The following is a 19,980-nucleotide window of genomic DNA, read 5'->3' on the forward strand; positions in this document are numbered from 1 at the left end:
GCGGCGAATACGAACAAACAGATCACGAGAAGGGACCGATGAAGTTGCGGGGAGAAACGAGAGAGGTTGTCGCGACAAAAAAGTGGGACCGGTCCGGGGACTTTGGAGAATCCAAGCATGGTGGGGCGTGGGTGGAACGAAGAACGGTGACAAGTAGAATCGCAGTCGATCTACCGAGAGGAAGTACAAAGAAAAAGAGAAAGAAAAAATCTATGATAGAAAAAAAAAAACGGAGGAGTCGGCAGGAAGAGTCGGGATCTCTCGAAGATGGGGAGTGGCGCTTATAATTTCTAATGGACCGCGCGCGCGAGTTACGTAGCTTTTTTTTTTACCCGCGTTCACGTCTCAGGATCGTTTCCGACCGTCGTTCGCAATGATTTATATTTGCACCGGCAATCCCGCGTGAATGAGCGAAGAAACGGACGGGAGAATCGCGGAAAGGAAAGGCGGCACGTCGCGACGACGACGGTGGGAGGAGAAGATCCATAAATTGCCACCGAAGTTGCTACCGTTCGATATTTTCGCGTAATTATTCGCGTATAGCGATAGGCGGTAGGACCCTCGCAGAAATGAACGCAAAATAATATTTAAAATGGAAGTATTATAAAATAAAATAAAATTATAAGATTCTTAATAAATTATAAAATAAAAATATTTTTCTGTATGTTGTAATTAAGATCTTATTTGAGGTATTTAATTAATTCCGCGAATTACAGAAATAAATATGTATTGTATATGTATATTTCTTCTTAGAGACTTCGCGTGATATTAGAATAATTATTTATATATATATTTTATTATATGTAGACAGTAGAATATTTTTCAATGCTATTTTTACGAATTTATTTGCTGTGTATTTGTCAGTGAAATATAATACAAAACAAATCGCGCGCATTTCGCAAATATAAGATTGTTTAACGGCTGATGTTCGCGGAGTGAAACTATAATGAAATAGAATAGGCGAAAGAAGCACGATTCGCCTTGTCGACACTTTTTCAAGGCTGTATGCTGTTTGGTACTTCTTAAAGTATCATAGCATCATCACGTTCTTGCGCAGAGATAACGAGATGGCGAGAGTTGTTTCCATGCGTCCAAGAATGATATAAAAGCGGCAAAAATCAGGAGGTCGTGTACCAATAGACTTTTTTCTAATTTACTTATATAATTAAAAGCGCTTCGTACGATCCATGACTGTTAAACAAGATGTTAATTACATATCATTTTATCCTACAAGGAATCTTACATAAAATTGATCAGTTTTTTAAGGATTAATTTAAGTTAGATTGAATTAAATACAAATTATATGACAAGTAAAAGTATGAAAATAATATATTACATTGTATAATTTTCTTGTAATAATATTTTTGTTGTATATTACCAACTTTCTCTCTCTCTCTTTTTCATGAAAAATTAGTCATTTTATTAAACGTTAATTAAAAATGTAATATAAATCTCACGCATCTCTCTAATATCAATTTCTATAAATCTTTGAAAATAATACTATAAGGCTAAAATGTGCCTCTGATAAACGCGAGAAACAGTATATGTGAAGTAAAAGTGAAACTCCATGTAAATGCATCGAGCCATTATAATCGTTTGATAATATTGTATTAATTAGTCTTTGAATGCGCGGCAAATAAGAGCTATTTTGGTCGGTATTAGCCGATATTTACATTCACATATGGAAAAAAACACAAGGAATTTCGTGATCCTTATTTTTAAGGATTCGTGATAATCTAATTATGACGCCTTTTCATCCGCACTGTCGCAACTGCAGTTCACTTGAAAAATCGTATTAGTGAATATTGTTACGGAGATAGCGCATTGGCAAGTCGATTATTCGAATATCCCTTACACGAAACGTCGATTATTCCATTACCGCTTATCCGGGATATCGATCGCGCTGAAAGGGAGATGTACGTCTGGTGAGCGTATAATGAGGTGTATACCTGAAATTCCAGAGTTCGAGCGCGTGATGTAAACACGTCCTCCGATTATAGATATAATACGATTCTCACAGTGCATTCTATAAATGCTGCATTAAGTCTTCGATTCATTTCCTTGACAGCGATTAATTAATTCATGATTAGCGATACCTAGAATATAATAATATATTGTATTTATCGTTTTAACATACGCAATATACGTATGTATTGTGACAAGGATGTATCCGGCAAATTTTCACATTCGATTTTCTCGAGAACAAAATCTCGCGTTTATATGAAAGAAGAATCGCTATTAAATAAATTAACGAATTTGTCACATACGGTTATAAGAGATACTGATTGAGAAATTCGCGTTTCCGATTATACAAAAAAATATCTTGAAAAAAATCGTAATATAGATATTTGATGTTTGTCATTTTTCTCTCACTTTTATTTTCTCGACGAGTTGTATCAAAAGAAATTGACGATATCGCTATTAATGTGACACTTATCTTGGATCTTACGATAAATGCGCTGACCTCGCAATGATTAAGAATCATTAAGATATTTTATACAGTTTACTTCGTGAGTTATGTAATAAAAATTATATACTGACGATAATGATTCTATTTTCGATATAATTTCATTAACTTAATGAGAGATTCTTTGATTAGTCTAATCATAATAAATATGTAAATGTGAATTTGATAAAGAATGAATCATAATGGAAACTTTAAATGTGTAAGAAAATATGACACTGACTCTCTTCGTTGCTTGTACATCTATTAACGCCGGAAAAAGCACGGGTATTGATTATTTGCGAATTTGTAAGACGGTTGGGTCAGGTCGGGTTATCGATGTTGCTTCCATCATGACGTATCTGCTTTTCTTTTTCGCGCTACATCTTCAGCCAAACACTTTGTACGGTCCACTGCACATTCGTAGATATTTCTAGCTGTCTATAAATGTGTCTTGAAATGTAAAGTGTGCTAACATGATATATATAATAATAATATTATTTTACCAAATTATGCGCTGCTCAATATTTTGATATTTACTTATGTTGTAGATAAATATTTTTTTAGAAGAAAAATGTATTTTTGATTAAAAATATTCAAGATAAAATTATATCTTAGGTAGGAGTGAAATAATTATACAGCGAAAACTTATAGAGAGGTCCTTTAGCAAGGAACAAGTAACGTGTATATATATATTTCCATCGTAGATGTGCAGCACATACAGGTTCCCGTTTTCATTTCGATGTACAGATATGTGGATTATAAATTCGTGGCAGTAGAAAAAAATACAAAGATGACAAAACGAATTTATGCCCTTCTTGTTAAAGGCCTTGAAAAATTTACAATACTGTAGCAAATATCGTGAGTAGTGTTGTGCAATATATATAGATAAACGTAATCAAGCGTCGTACAATAATCTCTTTAATCCAATTTTTTTACGATATAAACCAGTATATCGCTTAATCAATCATTTTTAACAATTGTTTTGTATGTTATATGATCAAATTGTATAAAGTAGCACTTGAACTAGGATTTAATTACATCTATATTCTTGATACTAGGTATCATTTTATTTAGATAATGATCACGATTGTCTTGCACAACACTAACTGCCAGTGTATATAGATAGATTACGAGTTCTTAATTACGTATATAGATAGGAAAGAGCTTTTTAACTTTCTTATCCGAGAATCGCATGAAAAAATAATTCGCTCGGAACCTGTTTCTACATAATTATCTTTGTTTTCAGCCTTAAAATGATATGTGATAGACATCTTCGCATACTCATTTATTTATTTACTACCCTAGATACGAGCTCTCAAACGTTGCAAGGCACCACATACTTTCCGACATAATTAGCATGAAAATTATATATAATTTAATTGCTTTAAATTAGAATTGAAATCAAAACTATCTTAAGTCTTTAATTATTAATTTTCTATACTTTGAATCAAAATCAGTTTATATTATTAATTATATCAAAATATGTTTCTCAGTCAATATTATTATATTATACAACTTTGTTACTGTCTTAATATTTAATAATTAATTTCAAAGATAAATCACACACACATTAAAAAGGAAAAAATTGCAACAGAATATAACAGGAAAAATATTGGGTAAAAATGACAAAATACGAAGGTGAATCGTTGAAAAATTATATTTTTTCCATTCATTGGCACGAATCGTAAACACAACATAATTTATAAATTAACGTACACAATCATCTTCAATAATTTACACAAATTCTCGTGAGTGTTTCATCATTACAAAAGATAATATGCTTTCGCTTGGGAGTCGGAGATCAAAATCTCTTTCCGAGACAAGCTTTTTTGTGCCATACATAAAAAGGAGGAAGGGGGGATGAGCTTGAGATTCAAAATTATATTTTTTGTTTTGGTAAAGTCGAGAGAACACGACGAATGTATAATTATAAACGCATTGCAACGAATTTATTTTTATGATACCAAGTGAGTTGAAATCTCTCTCCCTCCCTCTTCTGGTTCGGTGACGGAATGACAGTAAGAGATAAATGAATAAAGTAGAAAACTATAGAACGGGGATGACAAGAGAAGAAGGGAGAAAGTGAGGAAAAACAGATGAGGGGAGAATAGAAAGCTTGACTCATGAATAACAAAATAAATAATAGAAGCATTAAACATGATTAATCACTTAACAACGTAACTAGAGATAATAATAATAATATTAATAATAATAATAATTAATAATATTAATAATATTAATAATAGAAATAAAATAATAATCATACGAATGGCTACACTTGTTAATAATTACAAGAACAAGTCTGGCACGGCGATCGCTTAACTGCCCGAAGACACGTCGAACGTGTTTGTTCCTTTTTCTCACGTCTTTCCTTACTTTAAATTACTACAGATTTATTACGCAAGAGATTCTGTCAATTTAAGGCTGAATCGGTGCGAGGGATAATGTCAAGTCAGAGATTTACATTTTTTTTGCTTCGATAATCGCTGAAAAAAATGAGAAAAAATAAAAAACGAAAACAAAGATAGGATGGCACTTGAATTAATCGCATGACACTTGAATGTGCGAATATAACAACTTTCCGCTTGTATAGAATCCTGAAGTGTATTGAGCAATTCACTTTTCAATGTAATATATAAATGAGTAAATCCATTCATTAACCTATGAGTATTAATTACGCGAGCATCGGAATTAATTATTCTTCCGCTGCGCGAAACAAACTTTTAAAAAAATTAGGAACGACACACTTGTGCAATTGTCGAAATTAATAGAGAATAAATCGATAACAAAAGAGTGCATTGCAAAAGTTTTTTAATTTTCAATTTATATGGGACAAACATAATAATTTATCAATTTGTAACAATTTTCAATTTAAAATAATTGTTTAAATAATAATAATAATAATTAAATGATTATTATTATCACGACAATAATTATTGTCATTAGATATCATATATTAACCACGCAATCGATTAACTTCTAACTTATCGTTCACGAAAGCATCAACAATTAAATGTTAAAGAAAGAGCTAAGTAGTTTAATTTTTTTTCAGCATGGTTAGATTTTTACGCTTGCACATTTAGAGTATTATCGATTAAAGGACGAAATAATTATTTATCCTCTGATTCGACAATCCTCCCTCGCACGTCGCACCGTATGATATAAACACCGCTTTCCAAGCAATCGTTCGATCAAGGGGGCAAGTAAAATGGCAAGCAGAGAGCGACAATACCTTCTCCTTAATAGCTACTTACTCGTCCCATTCCTCTGGAAACGCTTAATCGGTATTAGGTAGATAATTAGAAAAAACCTCGATATACAAAAATACAGATATACGTACCTATGCGCGCGCAATTGTGCGTGCCACGTATCAGTGCGCGCTGATACTTTTTTTTCTATTTACCGGCGAGGAGGAGGAATAAGAGACACATCGGGAGGGAAGTACACGGAGTTATACATACGTATATGTATAGGATAAGAGCGATTTTTAAGGACGAAACGCGCTCGCGTCCGGTCCCTCGAAACTGAATAAGCTCGAGTATTAACGTCCGCGTTACTATGCTGCTCAGCGAGTCACCATATTGACTATTTTTCGTAAAACTATGTGGAATTGACGTTTCCGAGACGAGAGACGAACTTGTTCGTCGGGGCCGAACAAACGGATAATACTACGTGACAGCGATGTGTCATACATGCGTGATTCAGAGAGACGGAATATTTTCTTCCTCTTTCATCATTTGTACTAATATATAAATATTATAGTTTCAACAGTTTCTTACTGTTTCAATGTTAATTCTGTATAATCGAATCACTTTCTTTTATTTTCCTCTCTAATTTTGTATCTCTCCTTGACGAGGAGGAAGGAAAAGGAGTAACATTTTCCGTGCTCTGTAATTCCATTAAAACGACATTAGCATGTTCGATTTGCCGTTTACTCGACCCGGCGACCTTATTTGCGCGGAGATCATACAGTTCGAATATATACTTTAAGATTGTCTTCGTCGATTCACAGCGCAAAAGATACCTGTCCGATTCGCCCTTCTTCGCTTAAGCACCACAACCAGTTTCGATTAATCGCGCCGCAACGTATACATACTTGATTTTCATAGGAAAATGCTAAAAAACTTGAAGAGATCGTGAATCAATTTCGTCAGCGTTCGTTTCTCACTATAACAAATCGATCGACGTCAACATAATCGTTTCTGACATTTGACATAACTAATTAGCATTTATTTCGAGGTAAGAACAATTTTTCTTAGCTTAAAGCCTCACGTTCATATAATTGAAGTTAAACACGTATAAAAAAATATTTTATCTCCCTACTGGTGTGCGGCGGCGCGAATAATTACAATAATTACAATAATAGAACGCAATAATAATGTCAATAGTATTTACTCACTAATTAACGTTATTTCTATACGCTTTATTATGCTTTAACGTCGAGTTTTCTCCTCTCTTTCTTTCTCTGCAGGTACAGATACGTTTCTTTCTTTTTTCTTTTTTACATTTATCGTCATCCTTGCAATCGATGGACTCCGAAATGTCCGCTGCTAAGGGACGACCGCGATTACATATTTATAACTATTAATACATCACTGTTTTTCGCAAGTTTTTTTCGGCTTCTCTTATAGGAAGTCATCTTAACAATTTTTCAAGTAACAACAACTTGAGCAGGTTTCGGGCGAATCGACGAGGCAACCAATGGCGACTCGCTATTTATAGATACATACATAGACACGTAGAGAAAAATATTGGTGATAAATAAATTCGACGAGAGAAATTTTTCTCATCGGTGTAGACTTGGTCTTGAATGATCGATGTCTCGTTTTGCATTACTTTGGCGAGATCATCCTCGCCATCTCGTCACCAATAATTTATCTCCGTAAAAATCGCGAGCTTGACGGATATGTTCTAAACGATGTAATTCTAGAACTGCTCACTGGAGTCTAATGAATCCTCTTTATTATATTTCTTGCCATATCTTCAATACGAGATTGATTGATTTATTAGCCATATTTAAAATTATACACAACAATTTGCATTTATCTTTCAGCTAAAGAACATACAATATAAAGAATAGGAAAGATAGAAATATATGTCAAAATCGGAATTCATTAGATCTCGATGTGCAGTTTAATGTGGGGATTGATATGCGCGTTAATCACATAATCCGAAATGTCCGTTTACGAAAAATTTGGCACGTGTATTCGCGTCGCCGACAGGCTACGTTCAAATTTTCTTACAATCAACGATAAAGATTAGGAAAGTCTTTGAAGAAATAACGCGCGACTTGATCGATTATGTACATACGATATTATTGTGGACACGTGATATTCGTTTTATGAATATAAGAAAAAAAAAAAGAAAAACACGATTCGACTCTGACGCCAAGCACTTTTAAGCACCGCTTTCATGTATCTCTGTGCACCGCGCTGTATTTGCGCGGACGAGCAGGAATGCTTTACTTTCAGCTTCTGTTTAACTTAACTTTACGCATCGAGAACGAGAGAGCAAATGTATAAAGAGAGTACTCGGTGATATAATATTTTTTATGACGATGACGGTCGGAAAACATTCGAGAACAATCATCGGTGATCAATCAATGAAGCAGAGAAATCTTAGGAAGTATATAAGATCGAATTTTGAGAAATTTTCGAAATAATGGAAACATTATTTCGAAAATTTCTCAAATGATCTATTAAGATATATTCTGAAGGACAAGTAAGTTTGCTAATAAATTATTATAATAATTTATTTGAATTTTTTTTAACAGGCTGTTCCATGATTAATAAGTAATAAGGTTTTTGTAAAACTGCATGTTGTGTTGTCGGATTGTTTTCCGGCCAAAGTCGTATGATTTACGTCACCACGTAAACGAGTGCCGCGACGAAACGTTTGCGAATTTTAAAGGTTGAAAATATACGATTCACGAATGCGGAATCAGACGGAAGATCGAAGACGTACGATAATACTGTTCGGCATTGTTCGCGCGTGAATATGGCGCGATCGTATATGACGCATGAAAGGATAATTGATTTCTAGGCAATTCGCGAAAAATCATTAAACAAAAAGAATTATTTATTTTTTGACAAATAATATAAATATAATATACTCACGGGAGCGAAGTTTCTATCCATCACTCAGCTCTTCATGATGCTCTTCCGACATGTGAATTTAACTCTTTCGCTGAGAACGACGTGTAAAGGGAGATTTTAAAGCTTGGAAATATGATAAAAGATCGCATAAACATTTTTTCTTTGACAGCAAAATAGTTCCTGTGAACTGCCAATGTTGCGTACACTATCACTATATCTTTCAATATTGTGAAATAAATAATCATATTTTTACATATTAATAACAATTAATATGCAAATAATATATAATAAATTCTTCAAGTTTATCAACATGTAAATTTGCCGAAAAATAAATCTCAACGCGGTGCAGCGAAAGAGTGAAATTGACGCGTCTTAGCTGCAATTCCTTCGAAATAGTGGCCGTTCCATAATCTTAACCACGATCACAGACTCTAATTAGCGTCTGTCGGGACCCTGAATTTTCGATAGCAAAACAAATCTTCCCATCGATCCGTTTCACCAAAAGATCGCCAAAAAATCTCTTTAAGCATCAATCTCTTTCTAACGTCCGGCTGATGTCGCGGTATTGATCGAGCGGCGATCTCGTTCCCTCGAAGCGTTTCTACGGAGCCCCGATCGAACCGCGAAAGTTGTCCCTGGGGATCCTCGATCGATCCTGCCGCGATGTCCTCGCTGGAATCTGCTGCCAGAGTGCAACCAGGGTCATCCGACTGGCCGTTGTCATTCGGCCTTGATTACCGCCGACGGTGCCGCCGTGACGTTCTGGCTGAAGGGGGGGCATTCGTCGTTGCCGAGCAGACCCGGTTCTGTCTTCGGGGTCGGGCCGTCCGCGCACCGATTGTGGGTCTTGAGATGCCTGGTGATCATGTCCCTGCGACAGGCCGCGTACGCGCACTGCGGACACTTGTACGGTTTCTCGCCGGTGTGGGTTCGCTGGTGGGTGCTGAGATGATCGGATCTGCTGAACACTTGCCGACAGACCCGGCATGTGTACGGCTTGACGCCAGTGTGCAATCTCATGTGCCTGGTTAGCATGTCAGATCTGGCGAAGCTCCTCTGACACACGTCACATAGATACGCCTTTGCCGAGGCATCGTGGAGGCCCTGCCGACGATGCCTAGATGCCATGTGTTTCGCTAGACGATCGTGTAGACTGAACATTTGCCCGCACTCGGGACACACGTAAGCCACGTCCGTGCCTGGTGCCATTTCCTCGACAACGGGCAAAACCTCTAGGTTGTACCGTACCGCGACGCTCTCCTTCGTGGTGGGTGATGCTACGTCGCCCCTCACTACGGGCACATTTACGGCACCTCGTGTCACGACACCGGTCGGTAGAAGTTGAAGAGCCGGCGACCTAGCGGAAGCCGCCGCCGCTGCCGCAGCAGCTGCAGCGGATTGCAACGTAAGATTCTTCATGGAGAGATCTAACGGCGATTCCTGGGGACTTGTACCATCACTCTCGAGGGAACCGCTTCGCGGTGGATGGCTTACGACGGAAGACAACGACGAGCAGGTAGTCGAGGCGGGCACCCTCGTGTCGTCCCATCTAGGCACCATGTCTGAATCAGAATGGCTGCGTCCGCGGAAGGTATCGCCCGACGACGACGACGGCGTCAGGTACTTGTTGTGCATATACTGCTCGAATATGCTATACGTGCCGCATATACTGCTGTAAGACGCGAAGCTGGTTCGCGACAGCGGCGTCTGCAGGGACGTCGCCGTCGGCAGCATCATCGCCGCCGCCGCCGAGGCGGCGAGAGACTGCGAGCACTGGCTGCACATGCAATCGGGATACTTAGGCGTCGACAGTCGATGGTTGTTCTGGTAGGGCGAGTAACGGTGCCGATGATGATGATGATGATGATACGAGTACGAGCGATACGGTCGATGGTGGGGATGATGATGATGATGTTGCTGACCGGCTTCGTGGAGTTCCTCCTCGGTTGGCGTCACCGATTCCTTCAGCCTTAACGGCAGCTGACCGATCACCGGAGTACTGTCCGCAACGGATCGCGACGACGATGATCTAGGCGAACCGAACACGTCCTCCTCCTCGGACACGGGACCGCTGCCCTCGAATCTCAATACCTCGCCCTCGGACGGCGAGCTCCGGTGAGCTTGCAACGTGTCCACGACCTGTTCCAGCCGTCTTCGTTTTTTGCGGGGGTTCCGATGGTTACGGTTTGCCGTCGCCGCAAGGGTATTGTTGTTCGTGCAGGAGGGCGGTGGCGGCTTGGCCGGACCCGGGGGCGCGGCTGCGGCGTCCTCCACGGCGCTCTCGGCCATCGTCATCGAGGATGCGCGGCACCCGCCGCCTGGGCCCCTTATGCCACCTACGACACCCTCGGCTACCACTGTACTACCTCCCACCTCGTCCTGAAACAACCGAAATGGGGATGGTTCGATTATTCGAGGATGTCTCGTGCTTAATGAATTTTCAAATCCTACGCGCATTTAATAAGCAGTATACGGTGTTGAAGATTATACTTGAGCTAATCTCAAATTCTTCATTATATATTGTTTAAAAAAATTTTATTGCGGGATATGGTATATGCCAAGTCTTATATATATATATGTATTATTTTATGCTTGTTTAGAAAGACAGAGAAAAAGGAAAGGAGATTTTTCTAATTTTTAAGTTTCGCAAAACATACATGATTTTGATCACAAATTAATTTTCATAAAAAATTATTTATAAAAAAGCTTGCAATTATATGTTGTTATTGGAGAGATTTAATCGCCGCTGGACTAAATGGTATTTTTGTTGACGTAATGTTGTTGTTAACAACATCGGATTGCTAATGACAGTAATTCACATATCGTGGCGACATTTATATGTACGAAGTTGAGACTAGGTGCTAATAAACCATGACTTCGTAATTATACATGATGTTATTTACGACAGAATCAACTGTAGCTGCGATATAGATAATGATAATGTAGTGTCAAAATAAAATTCGATAAAATCACGGTTATATAATCATCACGTACAAGAGCAAATTTTATATTACTGAATAAGGAATACATCAAAATTTCTGAAACATGCTTGCGCTTCGCTTAGCTAGAAGAAAAAAAAATAATTAAGAGGTTAATATAAAAAGCAGAGCTGTGTGTCGTAAAATGAAACAGTAGGAGAGAATATAATTTATTATGCATTTTACAACGGAAACTTTTTTTCGCGGCAAGTTATATCAAGTTAGTTATGTATCTATGCTGTTTTTATATCGCGAAAATATTGTCCGCGTTAAAACTGAACAGGTTAACGAGGTAAACGTCAAAGCATGAAAAACGCCGAGAATTTATCGCGAACGTCGGCTGCCTGTCAAAACTTTGAAAGCATATGTTGACATCGTTATTGCGAAAGCGACGGATCGTTTGCATAGAATCTTGCCGTCTTACCGATCCCAAAAGAACAGGTATCGACGTGCGAAGGCAACAGGTGTGGAGGCTCGTCTCGGAACGTATGTCGGTCGTGGTGGTAACGTGGAGGTGCCTCCCGGGGGACGGCAGCAGGGACGATAAAAAAAGTGCCAAGCCGTCGTAAGCAGCCGCGATTAGAATATTCGTCGCGTTTTTGCGCCGCGATATCGGTCGGCCATTTGTCATTAGCGGCAGACGGCTGCCATTAAAAGAGCTAAGAAGAGACGATCGCCTCTCGGCGAGATCCGAGATCGCGCTCGATTATACAATATCGCAGCCGCGCAGATATTCGGCCGTTCCGCGCCGAATAACGGAACATTCTTTTTTTCCCAACGTTCTTTTCGATAGAGGAATCTCTCGCCCACTTAAACGTAAACAGGCGGCACTTATCGACGACGAGATCGTTGCCGAGGAAATTAATTAATAACAAACGGAAAGGATCTATCATGGGTTAATTCATTCGAGTGTCCATTAAATCGCCACTGCCACTTCCGAGAGTAGCAGGAGAAAAAAAAGCTGCGCGTCTTTGACAACTTTTGCGATAAGCGAGCGACATATAAATAATGATACGCCGTGTTCTTCATTGGATAGAATTCTCCAATGTCCCAATTCCCACGGAATGATGGACGGGAAGAAACGGTGCGTGTCACGTGGATTTTTTTTCAGTATTTATTTTAATCCACCGGTGAACCACACTCTGTTCGTCTTGTTCGACGTGACAACGGCACTTTATCATAAGACTGCGCGCGGTGTAACTCGAGAGATGTATCTGCTGAATATTTGAAATTTAAATCGCTTGCGAACACGAACGTATGAATCAACGGACGGACAACCGATGACTGGCATTTAATTCGGTGTTTGTTTAATTTTTTTCATTTTGATAGTGTGGGCGAAATTTCGTTGCACGTTTCGTTCTAGCACTCTAAAATTATCTCGCGAAACTCTATCATCGATTATCTACGGCTGTTTTATGAGCGAAAAGTTAATAAAATTTTAAAGATTAGGCGTAGTGTAATTAATTATCTGAGACGCGACGCTATCTAGCCTCTCTTATACATCAAAAATAATTAATTACATATTACTAGAACTTAAGACTTCGCATCATCTCTGTGTGCAAAAGCACATATTAAGAGATACATCAGAAAAAATGATTGTAAAAATATATACATATATGAATTTATATCTCATATATATTTTCTTCTGCGCGCGTCTTCAATGATTATATAAAAAAATCATAATACATATTACAATAGCTACAATTTATTTCTTTAGCATGGTGAAGATAAATCAATTAATTTTTCGAACTCGTGTATTAAATAAAATTAAGAAAAGTGAAAACTGGAAGGAGGGGGAGAAATAAAACTTTTAGGTTCTTGATCTTGTTCGATGCAAACAGTGGGGGGGTGAATATGAAAAAAAAATTTAATCACGACGTGCCTCCTCAAAACCGGTGGCATTTAATGACTGGCGATGCGACGGTATCTCGGCGCCATGCGTGCGTGCATAATCTCGTTTGCAAGCCTGCCTTCGGTCTCAATAGCGAGCCACGATCGTAGAATAAGAGATTCTTACTAGACTTCCTAGTAAAACTAAACGTGGAGGACCGTCCAACGGTTCTCCAGCGGCTCCAGCGCGTTGCATACCGATGCGTACATGCGTATAGTGCGTAGTTGCTTCGGGACCGATCTTCGTGGCCGCTTACTTACGATGAATACCGAGAAAAGCATTCGTGACGAAACACGCGAATTCCTCCTGGCCATAGGTCTCGATGTCGCGGCGAGAGGCGGACTCTGATATAGCCGCTTAAATGACGCGGCTTAATGCGCGATTTATTCTAGTCCACGTGCAAGCACGTCCTTCAACTTTGCACCGCCGCGCCGGGGCATTCTCGGGATTCTAGAATAAGGACTCGCAACTGTCGCGCCTTTGCCGTGCAAAAAAAAACTGCTTTATGCGCTCGAAAGTCTTCTCGCGCTGTTTTCTTGAAGAGATAGAATGAACATTAAAGTCTCGTCAATCTATTGATTGTTTTTGCTAGCTGGACATGATGCTCTTGCGGGGCACGTTGCAGAAAATAACGCGTAGAATTATTCTTATATAAAGTGTTTGGCTATAGAGAGAAAGGAGAGAAAAATATGTATAGAAATAGAGAGATCTCTTTAACAAAAATTACATTTACTATCTATAAATGGATACTTGCGGTTTTTTAATTATAAAACCGCATCGATCAAAAAGGAATGTACGACATCTCTTAAAGCTGAGCATTCTACGAAATACTATATACTTCGATCGAAAAAAAAAACGCGCGATGGATAGTACCGAGTCTTGTTTGGCAGTCTTAATTTCTTGCCTGGCGCTTCGAGTCTTTCTTCCCTCATCGCTACAGTGGCTATCCTTTTATTCTCCTTGGCGCCGCCGCCGCATGTCCTATCCTTCCCCGCCTTCATTTACGGAGAGAAAGGGCCTCGATGATCGGTCGTAAAACGTAAAGGGGACTCGTAAACGGAGTGAAAAGATGTCAGAACGTAAATGCGCCGAGAACAGGTCCCCGAGAAGAGGGCGGTGTGGGCGTACTTACTCTTTTTCTACACCGACTGCTTTGATTTTCTCCCCTTTCTCTTCGGTCAAGACAGATATTCGTATCTTTCAGATATTCTGCTACGATATTTCACATTACTCCCTTTTTATTTTCTTCGTTTATTTTTTAAAATTTATATTCTAAATTACTAAAAAAGATGGAAACGATATTATCTTTCAAATAAACGCTGATAAGCTGAAGAGATTAAAGTGGAGAATCCAAGAATGGAAAAACTTTCGTAGATTAGGAAATTTAAATATAAAATTCTGATATTTAAAATTTGATCAATACACAAAGATTTTAAGACACGTGGAAAGTGTGTTATAATTTCTTAAGAATATAGTGTACAGTAAAAGAATTAGAGTTTAGAGTTATAGAGAAGATCAAAGATTATTATGAAACTGTTCTTATCATTCTTATTGAATAAAATAAACAAGAAAATATAATGAAAAAAAGAATTAAATTTTAAAAGTAATATCAAAGAAGAAGAAAATAAAGCAACATAATTTATGACTTACGCATATTTTTACAAGACTCACTTTCTTTGCGTAAATAAGTAAAGAAAAGAAACTACAAAACAGCTTCAGGCTTTCTGATTTTCTTCCCTTTTCGCGGAAAGGAAAGACCTAAACCATCTTCGTTTGACATAAGCAACATTGTATCGGAAGCGCACGGGAAAGATATTTGTATCCACGCGTGTTTGATTACACGCGCGATGATTCGAGGATGCGCGAGTCTGTAGGAGAGCCGGAGCGAGGATCATCGGTTAAGAATTCCAGCAGGAATGCCCTCGGGCAGGCACCTGTAACCACGGCTCGACGGGAGAAACAGAACAGGTTGAGACGTGGGCGTGGGTGGAGCGCTTGATCTTTCTCTCCCGCACGATCTGTCCATATACTGGACGTTGCGCCACGCTAGCGATGGGAATGTTCAGCGCGCGAGTCTCTGCATTCATATCGTCTCTTAAAGACACATGTATATAGTTTCGTGTAATTATATTTTTTTAAGATACGCCTTTTTAGTAACATTTTTGGAGATATTCCGATAAGTAACAGACATGTTGCACGAGAAGCGAAATTTAAAAGAGCATAGATCTTAATTTTGAACTTTTATAAATTTTTGTATATTTTTAATTATTTTATTATTCCAAAATTTGTAATCGAAATAGCTACATATTTTCGAACGTATAGTAACACTGCGATTTATATATTAATATATAGCATGGTTTATATATTAACGTGGCATTTTTTTATATAATTTTTAAGTAAATAGATCATTGGGTTCACGCGGCTAAATATTATACATTAAACGAGATAGATTTAATTTAAAAAAAAGTATAGTATGAGGAGAAATAAAAAAAGAAATCTGGCAAGAAGTGTCAAGCACAGAAGGCATCATTAATGCCTTCAAGGCCTTAATAACGTCTTCTGTAATCTCTACACATGCAATCTATACATAATTGTGAACGCGTCCCGCACCCATCACTATTGGCCGTCCATCCGGCGTTCCTGCTTCAGAAAGGAAGAGCAGCCTTAGGGCAAAACAGGCTTACCGCGGTGGCGATAGGATTCTGGCGAACTGCTACCAAAAAACCAGACGGGCTACCGAAGGGAAGCCGGTGGTTGGTATCTATATAGGCTACGGAGGTAGTGGAAGAGCGTGCGCGGCAACCATCGGAGCGTATCTTTCCGCGAGGGCGAGGTCCGCAAAAAGAAACAGAGGGTGGGTGAGGGGGAGACAAGGGAGGGAAGCGGGAAAGAGATCGAGTCGGCCGGCGATCGAAGGTCGACGATCTGTCTCGACGCGAACGAGCACTCGTTAACCATTAAGTCTATCCGCGGCAGTACACCAGGCCCCGGTTTGGCTCGTCTAGGAGAAGACTGACAATCTATATCAGGCCCACGAGCTACACGCCAGAAGACTCGTTCGTTCACGCACATATGCACTTTTCCGCGGAACGGGTTACAGAGAGAAGCCACTTTCCTTGCTTCGTTTTTCTTTTTTCATCCCTCTCTCTCCTCCTTTTTCTTTCTTCCTCCATCCACTCTTTAAATCTCATCTTTTTCCCGCATCTCTGTCTTCTTTAAAGAGCGATGCAAAGAAGTCGCATGCCGCGTCCGGCCGCGCGACAGATTTTATCGTCGGTGGAAAATTACGGGTTATCGAGAGAGTGATTAATGGCCCCCGCTGGATATTGAACGGTAATTAAACGCATGGCAATTTGTGCATCGTGCAGATATAGTGCGTGTGCTCGCGCTCGCGGCGCGAGTGACAGGCCAACTAGAGCTGATTTAAAGTTTTACGAAACGAACAAGGCGCGCGCGCGTTTTTTTTTCTCTCTCTCTTTCTTTCTGTATATTTCTTTCTCGATCCTCGTCAGCTCATCCTTTTCCCTGACAAAGATGCTAACGCGTCGCCACGTCTCCTTTTTTTCTGTCGCGTGCATGCAGCGCGACGCATATAAAAGCGTAGCACGATCGACGGTGTGGCTTCGATTCTACTTTATAACGGAAACGAAGTACGCTCGCCAGAAATTCTGACATTTTTATTGAAAGAACAGCGACAAATATATTTGCCGGCAAAAAATGCACATATCCTAAAATCGTAGCTACATAATTTAATTATATAACTGTTTAATCGATTTTATCGATTTCGCTCCAATTATCGTCGATCGTTTATGAATATCTTTTTCGAGAGCGCATAAAAATGACGCACCGTTGGTGGTTTCGCTTCACAGAGAACACCGCGACGATCATCGAAGAGTCTCGCCAAGAGTCTCTCCTCCATTAGATAACTTCCACGAAAAGATGTCATCCCGAGTGGCTTTTTGTCGATCGCGACGACGAGGCGGGACTTGGCTGTCGTAGAGCCAGGTGTAGAGAGCGTTGTCGTCCTCGACTCTTACGATCTAGTTAGCGCGATCCGATTGGCGTGTAATCGATCGTCCTTGTCTCTGTATAAGGGGAAGGGGCCTAGAATTCACTGAATCACACCGATCTCGTCGAGGTAATTGGCCGATGCCAATAACGCCCCGTATTCTTCGACCGCGCTTGGAACGGCATCATGCATTATTTAATAAGACATTAATTCCGTATTCTTTGTTTTAATTCAATATGTATAGATACAGCATGCAGGTGGAGGTAGAAAACAGGCATGCCTACCTGCGTGCTGTATATATATTCTCTTGCGTACTATATTAATTCTTCTCTTTGTCCGCTAGTTTCTAGTTCAATTGTTTATCTGCGCGTTTATGTATAAATGCATTACGGTTCAATAGTACGCTAAAGGTACATCGCATTTTTAGTTCGCATCATTATCATAGATAAATTATTATCTTCCAGTGTTTATCGATTTTCATAAAATCGACCCGCGCGCGCAGATAATATATAGTATATAGTCTACTTTAAATAGTTTGACAGTTTTTCTTACTTATTGTTAGAGAAACTGATTAGGCTCTACAAAGAATTAAAAATTTTAATCAATTATTAATTTTTAATATAGAGAATTTTATTTTTGCAGAACTATCTTTATTCTATTTATTCTACTTCTACTTATTTCTCTTATTCTATAATTCTGTATTTAGAATATCGGAATAAGCTTAAAATACCGCTTGTCATAATTCCGAATGTCCATCAAATTCTCTTACCACACCTTGCGATATTATAGTCAACCGAAACGCATCGTGATGTCACGCCGTTCTATCGACATTAAGGCAAGTTGGTTTCGACGGGCGCGTATAATCCGATTATCTCGATCTCTCATTCGGTCATCGCGCGTTTTCCCGCGGCGCCGCCTCGCATTTCATTCCATCTGGCCATCGCCGCAAAACCCACGCGTCCCATTACGGTGCTTAAACGCTCGATACTCCCTCGTCTCATTTTCCGAGGTGCGGGCTCTAGATATATCTAGCCGCCTAGAGTGGACCCGTTTCCTCCGAGACGTTATTATTTAAGTCTCTCCATTCTCTCGCTGCCGGTCGGCTATAGTTGCGGAAGGGAGATGACGACGATGAGAGAGATCGAAGAGAGGAGCCGAACGAGGCAGTCTGAAAATACGCTCTGAAATTATCGTTATCCGCCAAGGGATCTTTCTCCGCGGCAGCGAAGATCGTCGAGTCGTTAGTCAGTCGGTCCCGCGATCCCGGGATCCTCACTGAATGTCAAGAGAGAAAGAGAGAGAAAGAGAGGCGTGCCGGTAATTAAACTCTCGCGCGACTTTGCTTGCCGTCGTTTGTCCGCCGACGTCGTTGGCTTTTTACGGTTTGCACCTTGCACACCATGCCATGCCACGCCATGCCACACCGTAATACGACAGAGAGAGGGAGAGATATGAGACACGGCACCTTACGAGCCAGCGTAAAACTGGCCGGCAATCATTAACAATCTAGTGCGCTTCTCTTCAAAACCGAAGAGAGACACTTTAAAGAGCTTGCACTGATGAACGGGACAAATTTTTTTATCAAATTTGATTAAATTTCGTAAACTTTATCAACATCAGTTCTCTATCAAGTTAAATTAATTCAGATGTATTTAGGTTGTCGCAAAATGATTTAGATGAAATGGACGAATATTGTGACAATGTAGAATATACAGGAGCGAAATGACGACAATGCGATAGTGTTGGCGATGTCCTCGACAAATAAATAGCCAATTCATTTAACATTTGCTCTTGCTCGTATTGTTCGCAGTCGATTTTCTTGCGTCACACGACTCTAAAGTGTTCCGCGAACTCATAACATTGACAGCGCAGCATAAACAGTATCGTTTATAACAGTGTTCGCGATTTATACGTTTGCGTGTTGTCACTACGGTATACACATCGCGGACCGTAAATATCGAAACTTCAACCGGCTACTTGCTACCGAAATGCATAAAATGATTCGCGAATAGAATGCGATAGGAGAATAATGTTCTGCTCCTGGGAGCGGCATTCAGTGGAAAATAATAATTTCGTATTGCGGAGAGAGAGAAAGCCGCGCGTATAAAATCAAGGAACATTGATTCTTTACGAGCTGCTGTAAAAACGCGATTCACGAGCGTGCCTTTAAACACTGTGCATTCGATATCCGTGCAATGAGTACGAGAAAGTATCACTGTCCGATTGTTCTGACATAAATCTTGGTTACCACCTGACTGCGAGATTGACGATTACATATACGAACGCGTGACGAAATAGGAAATCATAATATATAAGAATTATTGAACTCTTCTCATGTCAAAAGAATATTTTACATAATTTTAGAGATTTTTAAATTCAGGAGAAGATCAAATAAAGGCACATTTTATAAAATTATTTTCTGAATTATTGTTCCAATATAATATTTAACGAAGGAAGGAAAAATATTTTAGATAGATTGTGATTCTCCTTCAATTACATTTTATAATGTATAATTTACAAAAATAATATTATGCGAGAAAATAAATCATATATAGCTTTAC

At 39.3% G+C, this 19,980-nt stretch overlaps 1 protein-coding gene across 4 annotated transcripts in view; it reads right to left on the minus strand.

The window, feature by feature from the left end:
* Positions 1-3,086: 3,086 nt before the first annotated feature.
* Klu (zinc finger protein klumpfuss) overlaps positions 3,087-19,980 on the minus strand; it is a 67,155-nt gene continuing 50,261 nt past the window's right edge. For 2 of the 4 annotated variants that reach the window (XM_083043596.1, XM_083043595.1), the window contains exon 2: positions 3,087-10,920. In XM_083043596.1, coding sequence (XP_082899722.1) covers positions 9,262-10,836 — 1,575 coding nt within the window. In that variant the 5' untranslated portion in view covers positions 10,837-10,920 and the 3' untranslated portion in view covers positions 3,087-9,261. Of the gene's footprint in view, positions 10,921-17,257; positions 17,971-18,092; positions 18,588-19,980 lie in introns of those variants that run through there. The other 2 variants (XM_083043594.1, XR_014425807.1) reach the window with 2 other exon arrangements.

The sequence above is a fragment of the Prenolepis imparis genome, unplaced genomic scaffold (genome assembly GCF_030444845.1).
Source record: "Prenolepis imparis isolate NDT839.2.m4 unplaced genomic scaffold, iyPreImpa1.0 SCAF_8, whole genome shotgun sequence".
Taxonomy (NCBI): Eukaryota; Metazoa; Arthropoda; class Insecta; order Hymenoptera; family Formicidae; genus Prenolepis; species Prenolepis imparis.